At 51.0% G+C, this 12,027-nt stretch overlaps 1 protein-coding gene across 3 annotated transcripts in view; it reads left to right on the forward strand.

The window, feature by feature from the left end:
- WDR59 (WD repeat domain 59) overlaps positions 1-12,027 on the forward strand; it is a 283,191-nt gene that overhangs the window by 202,045 nt on the left and 69,119 nt on the right. For all 3 annotated transcript variants that reach the window (XM_029608874.1, XM_029608875.1, XM_029608876.1), the window contains one exon: positions 4,020-4,153. In XM_029608874.1, the coding sequence (XP_029464734.1) occupies positions 4,020-4,153 (134 nt within the window). The remainder of the gene's footprint in view (positions 1-4,019; positions 4,154-12,027) is intronic.

Genomic DNA, 12,027 nt, shown 5'->3' on the forward strand with positions numbered 1-12,027 from the left:
ATTTACCAAGGCCAGTATTTCCCCCTCACATCTCTGTTCCATTACAGGTTGCCTGAGCAGCGTCCCCTGAAAGGAGTCCAGGATCTCCCTGCTCCAAGCTGAGATGCCACAAAAGTTTACGCACCCCTGGCCAAATATATGTTTCAGTGAATCTCTAAGTGAACAGAAGCTGAAACAGCCTCTACAGGGTAGAAAGCTAAACGAGATATCTTAACTGCAGTTTTTAATGCAAAGTTACTATTTATTTGCTGATTTTAACAGATTGAAAATTAGTGAGATTGAAAAGAGTGAATATGATATGTGAATGTAGACATCCTTCGGTTGATTCATTGCTACTTTTTTATTAAGTTGTTAATAAGGCCTTAAAAGGTGATTGACTTGTTAGGCCTTCAGTTAGTCAGGTAAAGACAATTCCACAGTTGAACAAATAATCTGACTCTTCTACCCTCTCAGGTTGACATTGTTCTGTCTACTTTGATCATCCATGGGCTCCTGTTAAGCAGCTGTCCGAGTTTTTGAAAATTAAGATACAGTAATTCATTCTTACAAAACAGGGGAAGGCTAGAAAAAAAAATCTTGAAATGCTTCCAATTAGCGGTTTCAGCTGTCGGAAACATTTAACTTTGTACCACGTGAACGTTGTCAGCTTCTGTTTACTTGGGGCAGGGGCTTCCTAAACTTTCAGCACTTGAAAATTCGCATGACCCCCAGAAGACATCCAAAACAAATTAGCAGGGATAGAGTCACCCCCCTCTAACAAATCGCTCCATTCTCACTTTCCCCAGACTCCAGCTGATTTCCTCTCTCAACCTCCGTCCTCTACAGTCAATCCTTTCTTTCAATTTCCACCCCTTCCAGAGAACCTCCTCTCTTAATCGTCTGTCCTACAGTGGATCCTCTCTCAAACTTTACCCTTCCAGCTGACATCAGCTCCTCTCAGCTTCCCAGCCCATTCCCCCTCTCGCTCACCCCCTCCAGACCTTTCTGCATCCTCTCTCTCAAGCCCTTCTTATAACCCCAAATGATCCTTTATCATTCCCTCCCTCTCATCCCCATCCCCTCCTCCCTCTCATCCCCATCCCCTCTCTCACCTCTCAAACCCTTCTCTTACACACCACCAGAGATACCCTCTCACCCCAGTTCCTCTCTTGTATCCCTCAGTCATCCTTCCGTCATTTTCCCTGATTCACCCTCCACAGCCAATCCCTGTCCATCTGATCCAACCCTCAAACCCCTCCTTGCATCTGATCCCTCCTTTCCAAACAGCCTGGCCTCTAAATATCCCTGTAGCCAGAGGTCAGTCACAACATTTTCCTTTGGGCCTCTGGCCAAAATCGGATGACCACTGGTGAGAAGAGAGGGCAGACTGATGAAATGGGCAACATTGGGTAGGGGAGCGGGGAAATAGCAATCTCCATCAGCTCCTGTACACGCAGCCCTCTCCTCCCTTCATGGCTGGGCCCAAGCCTGATAGTGCTCTGCAAGAGCAGCAGCATTAACAATGAAAGTCAGTCAACATTGGCTTGTGGGCCAGTGCAGGTTCCCAGGCCCTGCAGCTTCCCTGGACCCCTCATTATGCAAGGCTCCTGTTACCACGGAAACTCATGCAAAGGCAGTGCCACTGAAACTTTGTGAGCATGTGCTGATTTCTACTACTAATGCTGCTGCTGCTGCTGCTGGCACCTGAAGAGCGCTGCCATCTGAGGCACCTGCCACCCCCATTTGAGGTCCAGACCCACAGTTTGGGAAGCTCTGACTTGGAGATCCGTTGAAGGTGTACAGTTTGACCAGGGTTGCCTAAACCTCTGCACACAACTCTAGCTGATTAAAGTTTGTCCTCAGAGCAGCACCTCCCCTATCATTATAGTCTTGTTGATAATGTTGGCTAAATCCATATCCAGCTTTTCTCCCTGATCTGAAGATCACACCACTGTAAGTGGAAGTGCCGTTTCCTTGCTCTAGGATAAGCCACAGTATTTATTTATTTTTTAAATCTTTGCTTCAGTGTTTTTTTATTTTGATTTATATTCCACTTTTCAGGCACTTCAAGGCGGATTACATTTAAGTATTGTAGATAGTTCCCAGAGGGCTCACAATCTGTTTGTTACAGTACTTCTTCCCTTCCCCATACCACCTGCTTTTCAAATTCTTTTGTCTGATTCTTTCTTTCTGAACAAAATATAACCTTGTATAGTTACATCTCAGTCATGGTACTCTGTGATAGTGACAATATCCAAGCTCACGTCTGCTGTGAGGGCCTCCTAGTCAGAGATTTTATTACCCAGGCTCTGAACTTCTGTCCACATAGGCTTCCAGATATTGCTCCTTAATTTTTATTTATTTATTTATATATTTTTTTTAACTTTGTATTCAGCCCTGTTCTTCATAGGTAGATCTGTAGGTTTGCCACTTTGTGTGTTTCTCCACCGATCTCATGTGTTGTACGTAGCAGCTTAAGTCGACCAGCTTTCAATAGCTACCCCTCATCTAGAATCTGAATTGCCAACTAAAGACTGCAAACTGTGAATGCTGCTTAGGCAAGGTTTATTTCTGACCAGAGGAGCAGGAATCCCAGCAACCATCTTGGGCCTCCCACTATCCAGGAAAGTATGTTAACCGCTGAGTCATTTGATTGACCCTGCATGAATGAATGCTTTTCCTTATTGACAGCTTTCTATTACCTAAAAAAAATGTACCTAGCGCACATAAATTACTCCTCTCTTACTCAGAGAGGTGCCGAACGAAGATTGGTGAACCATCTGCATTTCATGATCCTTTCCAGGCGCCACCAAGCAGTCAAAGGTGCCTCAAGCTTCTTCTATCTGCAGTGCAGGAGGTTCATCTTTCTGAAACCTTCAGCTTGCAAAAAAATCAAAGGAAGAGGTCAGATGAGGAATATGATTCTCTTGTTTGTAAAGCTGCCTTCTCAGATCATTTAAGAAGTGTAGGGCTCTGTTTCCAGACAATGATTTCCTATTGATGTGAAGTGGGAGAAACCTCTCTGTAAACGGGATGCTTTGGTTAGGTGTGTGTGCAGTATGTTTTACACTGTGTGTTACAAGCCTGGAACAGACTCTAGAGACTCAGCAGAAGACTCTGTCTGACAAAAATGGAGGGGCTTGTAGGGGGTTTGCTGATTGAAACTGTGCTTTGCTCTTTCAGGGCAGGTGTGGCAGTGGGTAAAGAAGTATGGGATTTATTTCTGGCATGTTCATGTGACAGAAGCAACTGGTTTAAGAAGTGCAGTGGGGAAACGTATGATCCTTTGACCCTTCTAGCGGCCAGAGACTTAGGTTCAGATCTTACTACGATTTGAACTGTTGTGAGCTTCTTTCCTTTTCATGAAGTTGTTCATGCATAGCATAAAATCATATCAATGTGAAAGGAGGAAGGCAGTGTGTTCGCTCGAGGGTCCTAGAATAGCAGTAGATGCTGCGGGGCAGGATTCAGGTACACTGGCAGAGCTGCGTGTGGGATCTCAGTTCTGGAGTAGCTGAAAGTGCCCCAGGTCGGGATAGACGTGCATTTGAAGAGCTCTGTGGATCGCATTGCTAGAATAATGGGTGCTGTCCATCAGAAATGAGGTGCACTAGTGAAGCTGTAATGGAGTCTCAGTCTTGGAAAGGCAGGGAGTGTTAACAACAAAAAATATTGCTTTATATCTGCTTTTTACAGAGAAAAAAAATAAGCTATTTGTATCCACATTTCTTGACTTCTATAACTATTGATGTTCTCTTTCTGGCTTGCCCTGTAGAATCTGTTTTCTGTTGTTTGAAGTTTGTTTTCATTGCCTTTTCCTTCCTACAGCCTCAGAGTCCTGTGTTCCTGGCCATGCTTGTACTCTGTCACCAAAGTGCAAAATGTGTGTTTAGTTATTTAAGTTGTGGGTATCGGGACTCTTCTGCATTGTCCCACGCAGTCGTACCCTGCACCAAAGCCCCACCCCAGTCCCATCAGGAAGCTGTATGCCTCCTCTCATCTCCTTATCCCACAGTAATACCCTGCCCTCTCTTCCCCAGAAATCAAGAAGGTGGAAATCCAAGCGAGAGAACACAGATGCCAACAGCCGCCCCATAAAAGCAGCAGGGAAGGTTATAATCCAGGATATCTCCTGCCTGCTGCCTGTGCACAAGTCTCTAGGGGAGCTGTACATGTAAGTCTGTGTTGCAGTGTTATTTTCATGACTGCTAAAGCTGGTTTGTGTCTCCAGAGCCCTAGTGCCAGAGTGATGCTACTTTTACTGTGTGCAGGTTCTGCAGCGCTGAACATGCATGATTATAGGCTTCGGGAGCTTATGGAGCTTTTTTTTCAGTGCACATCTTATACATATGCAGTATTTATATTTTATTATTTAAATGGCACCCTATACAGACAGATTCACCAGGGTATAACAGCTAACAAAGAGAGGGCTGACCAGAAAAAGATAAATTCTGAACAGGTTTTCAATTAATACTTTATTGATTTATTTCATATTACAAATCGAAAATAAGACTAATCACCTAAAGCAAGATTCCAATCACATATTACATCAAAAGTATATAAAAAATATACAATGATTCAAGTCCCCATATATAATAAACAGGGGAACTTTTAATGCTCAAATAAGAGAAGAAAATAAAAGAAGGAAACGGGGGAGAAAAATGTGTACATTAAACTTTACTAAATAAGGTGTTAATTATCCTGTCACTTGTCTCTCAAAAATGTTTCCAAATGAAAGGATCAGCAAACATAAAACTATTTCCCTGTACGTACTAGGATCAGTCCAGACCGTGGGTTATGTCCTCCGTCCAGCAGATGGAGTCAGAGCAAACTTCCGAGGGTGCTGACATATAAGCAGGTGCACCCTCCAGGGATCCCCAGTATCTCTCTGACTCCAGCAGATGCGAGTGGGGGAACCTTTGCTTCCCCAGTTGGTGGCTTCTGCCCCATTATTGCTATCTTTTTCTTCTCAGGACAGGATCAAGCTGGCCGGGGTTCTAAATTACTAAATTGAGTTTAAAAAAAAATAATAATAATAATAACAAACTTTTTCTCCTCAGGGAGTCTCTCTGAGCCCCTGCCCGGGTCTCACAGCCCTGGCTAGCTTGCCAGCGGGACTATTCTCTCTGTTGTCTGCCCTTTGTTCTTCTCTCTTTTCCTCCTCTCTCCGGCGATAAGTTTTTCTTTTCTGCTGTTATTTTCTTTCGCAGCTTCGCCGTCGGACGGCTCAGGGGCACGCTGGTGGGGCCAGCCTCTCCCCTGTTCGGAGCGCCGCGATTCGAACCCCTCCCCCTCGGCCCTGCGACGTTTCATTCCCCGGGGCCGCAGCAGCAGGGAAGTCTCATTCCCCTGCTGCTCCTGAGGGGAGGGTTCGCGGAGTTGAGCCTGGGCGGACGAGCCCGCTCCTCCCGCGGCGCGGTTTCCCCGGATCCGGCCCCAGGGGCGGTCGCTGAGGGAGTTCTCTCGACCTACCGGACACCATGCAGCGATTTCAGGGGGCTCCCGGCGCCGACCCGGGGCAGGGCAGATCGCGGGATGTCTCCTCCGGAGTCGCTCTCCCCGGGGGGGAGTCCGGTCCGGCTTCCCCGCGTTTTTCGCCGTCAGGCTCGGAACGCCGCGGCTCGAGGGGAAGGGCCCCGCCCCCTTCTTTGGCGGGAGCGGCGGCCATCTTAGAACTGGAAAGCGCTGCTGACTCGGAGGCTGAGGAGTCACAGCAGGATTTTTCGCCGCGCTTGGGGCTGATTCGAGCGCCATCCTCCCCCCCCATCGCTTCGGGCCCCTCCACGGACCTCGCTCTCGCCGTCCCCCCACCAGCAGGGGGGTTTACGGCGGATTTTGTTCTCCTAATGCACCAGGCGTACTGCCAGAGCCTGCAGCCGGCGGGGGGGGTCGCCAGGCGGTGGTCCAGCGAACCCCACGCCCGCGAAGATGCCCCGGCTGGTGGGGGTGGGGGGGGCCAATCCAGCGCCCTCGGGGGGCGGCCAGAAGACGCTCCTGGCTCTTCCACCCAGCGGAGCGGCCCCAATGCAGGACCCTGGGGGTGACCCGGCTTCGGCGGATGAGGATTCGCTCCTGGCAGCGCACCTGGAGTGTGACGACCCACGGGTGCTCCGGATCTTCCGGAAGGAGGAACTGTCTGACCTCATCCCACACGTCCTTCAAGAATTGGATCTCGACCCGCCCGTCGAGCCGCCTGGGCCTCCGGCTCCCTCCGTAGCCTCAGCAAGCTCCAAAGGGGACCCCGTCCTGGCGGGCCTGCGTCCCCTGGCGCGAACGTTCCCGATTCATGAGTCTTTCCTACACCTTTTGGTACGGGAGTGGGACACGCCGGAGGCGTCGCTCAGAGTGGGCAGAGCCATGGACAAGCTCTACCCTCTCCCCGGAGACTTCTTGGACCTGCTTAAAGTACCCAAGGTTGACTCGGCAGTCTCTGCCGTCACCAAGAGGACCACGATTCCCGTTACAGGGGGAACGGCCCTCCGCGATGTCCAGGACAGGAAGTTAGAAGTCTGCCTCAAGAAGATCTTCGAGGTCTCGGCGCTGGGGGTCCGCGCAGCTATTTGTGGCTCTCTCACCCAGCGTGCGGGGCTACGATGGGTGCAGCAGCTCCTTACTTCACAGCAATTGCCACCGGAGGAAGCGGCGCAGGCGGACAGGCTGGAGGCCGTCATTGCCTACGGGGCTGATGCTCTCCACGACTTGCTGCGGGGCCTGGCGAGGACCATGGTTTCGGCTGTTTCCGCTAGGCGACTGCTGTGGCTTCGAAATTGGGCGGCGGACGCCTCGTCCAAGTCCAGCCTAGGCTCTCTACCCTTTAAGGGTAGGTTCCTCTTCGGCGAGGATCTTGACCAGATCATTAAATCCCTGGGGGAAAACTCCGTACATAGGTTGCCCGAGGACCGCCAGAGGTCGTATCGTCCTTCCAATTCCTTCTCCAGGAATCGGTCCCGCTCTCAACGGCGATTTCGGAGCTCCAAGCCCCAGGGTCCGAGAAACCCCTCGAACAGGTCTCAGTCTTGGACCCGGTCCTTTCGTGGCCGTAGACCACCAAGGGACTCTTCGGCGCAGGGAGCTTCCGGCAAGTCCAACCAATGAAGTCATGCCGGCCCACTCCCCCCTCCCGAGGATCGGAGGACGACTAGCCTGGTTTTACGAGGAGTGGGCCAACATCACCACGGATCAATGGGTCCTGGATATTCTAAGGCACGGTTACGCTTTGGATTTGCGGCATCACCCCAAAGACAGATTCGTCTTCTCGCCCTGCGGGTCAAGTCACAAGCGCCTGGGAGTACAAAGCACCCTGGACCGGCTCCTAGCCCTGGGAGCCATCTCACCCGTCCCCTCCGGAGAGGTGGGCTCGGGTCATTATTCCATCTACTTCGTGGTGCCCAAGAAGGATGGATCCTTTCGTCCCATTTTAGATCTCAAGGAAGTCAACAAGGTCCTCTGGATACCACGGTTTCGCATGGAAACCCTCCGCTCGGTAATAGCGGCAGTTCATCCGGGGGAGTACCTAGCTTCCCTGGATCTGACGGAGGCCTACTTACACATTCCGATACTTCCGGACCATCACAGCCTCCTCCGCTTCAAGATTCTGGGACAGCACTTCCAGTTTCAGGCCCTCCCCTTCGGGTTGGCAACGGCACCCAGGACGTTCACCAAGATCATGGTGGTTGTGGCGGCCGCGCTCCGGCGAGAGGGCATTCTAGTACATCCTTACCTGGACGATTGGCTCATCCGAGCGAAGTCCCTCCCTCAGGGGCAGCAGGCGGTCGACCGGGTGGTCGAATTTCTGCAGTCTCTCGGCTGGGTAGTCAACTTCGGCAAGAGCAGTCTCCTTCCGTCTCGGCAGCTGGACTTCGACACAGCTCAAGGCAAGGTCTTCTTGCGGCCGGACAAGGCCCAGTCGCTGAGGGAACAAATTCTCCATTTTGCCGCTCTCCAGGTCCCAATAGCGAGGGATTACCTGCAGATCCTGGGTTCGATGGCCTTCGCAATCAACCTGATGCCTTGGGCCTTTGCACACCTGAGGCCCCTACAGATGGCGCTACTCTCGCGGTGGAAACCGGTCTCGCAGGACTATCAGGCGATACTACCTCTTCCGCCGGCGGCCAGACTCAGCCTTCGTTGGTGGCTAGACCCCAGGAACCTGGCGCAGGGCTGTCCCCTGGAGTCGCCGGAATGGATTGTAGTCACTACCGATGCCAGTTTGACCGGCTGGGGGGCCGTGTGTCTCAGAAGCTCAACTCAGGGGCAGTGGACACAGGAACAGGGGTCCTGGTCGATCAACCGCCTGGAGACCAGAGCAGTCCGTTTGGCGCTCATCCAATTCCTGCCTCTCATCCGGCAACGTGCGGTCCGGGTTCTCTCGGACAATGCGACCACGGTAGCCTACATCAACCGACAGGGAGGCACCAGGAGCCCGGGGGTGGCCCTCGAAGCGGCCCGTCTCATGGCCTGGGCCGAGCGGTTCCTCGACCGCCTGGCGGCCTCCCACATCGCAGGCGTGGACAATATTCAGGCGGACTACCTGAGTCGGCAGACGTTGGACCCGGGGGAATGGGTCCTCTCCGACGAGGCAATGTCGCTCATCACTCGGCGCTGGGGAGCTCCCTCCATGGACCTCATGGCAACGTCGGGCAACGCAAAGGCCCCGCGGTTCTACAGTCGGAGAAGAGACCACGGGGCGGAAGGAGTGGACGCCCTGGTGCTACCCTGGCCCCCTCATGTTCGGCTGTACGTCTTCCCGCCGTGGCCTCTGGTGGGCAAGGTGGTGCGAAGGATAGAAGATCATCCAGGGCAGGTCATTCTGGTAGCGCCAGAATGGCCGCGGCGCCCGTGGTTTGCGGACCTGCTCAACCTGGTAGTGGACGGACCTCTGCGATTGTCACACCTTCCGCGGCTACTCCATCAGGGTCCGGTATTTTCGGACCAGGCGGAACACTTTTGTCTCGCGGCCTGGCTTTTGAAAGGCAGAGTCTCCTGCGCAAGGGATACGCAGTAACCGTGGTAGACACTCTTCTCAAGGCACGTAAGACCTCCACTTCAGTCGCCTATGTACGGGTCTGGAAGGTGTTTGAGGTCTGGTGTGCTGGACATGGAGCCTCCGCGACGGCGCCTTCGCTCCGTCAGGTCCTGGCCTTCCTCCAGGAGGTCTTGGAGAAGGGTCTCTCCTACAACTCCCTGCGTGTGCAAGTCTCTGCTCTAGCCTCCCTGGCTCGTACCACGGGAAATCCAAATCCTTCGTCTCACCCGGACGTCTCGCGCTTCCTCAAAGGAGTCAAGCACCTGCGGCCGCCGGTGCGACATCCCTATCCCTCCTGGAATCTCAACCTGGTGCTCCGGATCCTTGGTAAGGCTCCCTACGAACCGCTGCGACAGGCCTCCCTTAAGGACGTCACCCTTAAGACGGTGTTCCTGGTTGCCATAGCCTCGGCAAGGCGCATCTCCGAGCTTCAGGCGCTCTCGTGCCGGGAACCGTTCCTACGCTTCACGGACTCGGGAGTTTCCATTCGAACGGTTCCTTCGTTCCTACCTAAGGTGGTGTCCTCCTTCCACTTGAACCAGTGGGTGGAACTGCCGGCCTTCCCGGCAGATGCGCCCCAGGCCCTCCGGCGCCTCGACGTGAAGCGCTCTCTGCTGCGCTACCTGGAAGTGACCAATGAGTTCCGGACGTCCGACCATCTCTTTGTGCTTTGGTCCGGTAACAAGAGGGGACAGCAAGCGTCTAGGACTACCATCGCAAGGTGGCTCAAGGAAGCGGTGTCCTCGGCCTACATAGGCGCCGGGAAGGCTCCCCCGGAGGGGGTCCGGGCTCATTCGTTGCGTGCCCTGGCCACGTCCCGGGCGGAGTCTCAACATGTTCCAATTCAGGAAATCTGTCGCGCGGCTACATGGAAGTCGCTACACACCTTCTCGAAGCATTACCGGTTGCAAGTGCCGGTAGATGAGGCGGGTTCCTTTGGGGACAGGGTCCTCCGAGCAGGGTCTTCAGGGACCCACCCGGTTTAGGGAAGCTTTGGTACATCCCACGGTCTGGACTGATCCTAGTACGTACAGGGAAAAGAAAATTATTCCTTACCTGCTAATTTTCGTTCCTGTAGTACATAGGATCAGTCCAGACGCCCACCCGGGTTTTTTCTTCAGTAATGGTCAGACGCCTGCTCGTGTACGTTCTATCTCCTGTCCCTCCAACTCCTGCATTCTGATGTTTTGTTGTGGTTGCCTAGTTCTTCACAGTTCTCCTTGCAAGTTGCATTGGTTATATGTTCTGTGGTTACAATTTGATTGGCGCTTGATCCATCCTACTTTCTGTCTAGTGTTGTTTTCGCTAGGCTTTGATATTCTCGATACTGAGGATCCCTGGAGGGTGCACCTGCTTATATGTCAGCACCCTCGGAAGTTTGCTCTGACTCCATCTGCTGGACGGGGGACATAACCCACGGTCTGGACTGATCCTATGTACTACAGGAACGAAAATTAGCAGGTAAGGAATAATTTTCTTATTTCTGCTCTGAAATCACATATTTACATGGGAATTAAAAAAAAAAAAAAAAAAAAAAAGGATGCACCCAGTGATAACACTATTCCTCATTTGCAGAAATTGTTTCTTACTGCATTGAGTCCCTAGACTAATTAGTAAGCAGTAGAATTTTTAAATTGATGATGGAATTTAACAAGCAATCAGCATGGGGATCCCAGGAGTGGAAGGACAGAGTGGTATGTTAAAAAAAAAAAAAAAAAAAAGATGAAAAGCATTGATACAGTTAGTGGGGGCAAAGAGAAGAATCGCAGATATGAGCCAGCAACCTATTACAATACTCAAGATATAATGTGAAAACAACTTAAAGAAATAAGTGGCAAATATTTAGAGAAGTGGATTTTTAAATGTGGTGGTGTTGCTATTATGGTGCTGTATAGTTGTTGAAAGTCTGCAGAAAAAAAAGAGAAGGATTGAAAATGGTGCTTAGATTTGTAGGAGAATCTGAGAATGGAAGGGAGGATGAAATCAGTGGCGAGAAACCCAGTAATGGATGAAGAACTTGAACAGTGAAAGAAAAGAACCTCAACTTTAGAGGCATTTTTCATAACACAGCAGGCATTCCCACTCCTCACAGCCAGAAAGAGGCTCTCCCCCCCCCCCCCCCCCCCCCCCCCCCCCGCCAACAGGAAGAGTGTGTCCTGTAGTGGCACAATGGAATGACGTGCCAGTGTGTTCCCACCCCCATCAGCAAGAGGAAGGACCCATATGCCAGCAGGGTTTCCAACTCCCGCCGGCAGGAGGAGAGCGTCCCACAGCAGGGCATTTTGAAGACCTGCTGCTGGAGTTCCCATCTCCCACTGGCAGGAGGGAAAACTCGTGCAGGACAAGTTGGAGCTGCGGTGTAGTGAGTTAGTAATAGAAAGAAGACCACCGGGTAGAGGAGGGTGTGAGTGAAAGGGAAGGATGGAGAAGGGGGTTGAGTGAGAAAGATGTGGGGAGTGAGTGAGAGGGAAGGGATATGAATGGGAAGAAGATGGGGGGGCTCTGCAACTGAAGAAAGGAAGGCAAGAGCGAGGCCCCTTCCTGAGAAACCGCGGGTGTGTGTGTGTGAGAAGAGAAAGTTTGTACACCTCTCTCCCTCCCCCTCAAATCCATAAACATTTCAGGGTGACTGGAAATCAAAGGTTTCCAGGTGTGGAGAACAGGGGGAATTAATCATTAATTTTAATTATTGGGTGCTATTTGATGTTTGCTGTTTTTGAAATGTTTTTGGTTTTAGGGACATTTTTTAAAAATATAACTTTTAATTATTGGATGTTGTATTTATCTGTTTGGAAATATTTTTTATTAATATAATTGTACTATTATGATTTATATTTTTTTAATTTTATTGTATGATGTTTTCTGAGGAAATGTGATATTTCTATTTTACAATAAGACTACTAAAGCCTCCTATTTGGAAAATCAAGTCAAACGCTAGATGCACAAAAATTCCTCTAAAACACTTTGCTCAAATCATTCCAGACACTTTATGCTTTACTGTTACGTGTAATGATAAAGGGTCC

The sequence above is a fragment of the Rhinatrema bivittatum genome, chromosome 7, assembly GCF_901001135.1.
Source record: "Rhinatrema bivittatum chromosome 7, aRhiBiv1.1, whole genome shotgun sequence".
Taxonomy (NCBI): domain Eukaryota; kingdom Metazoa; phylum Chordata; class Amphibia; order Gymnophiona; family Rhinatrematidae; genus Rhinatrema; species Rhinatrema bivittatum.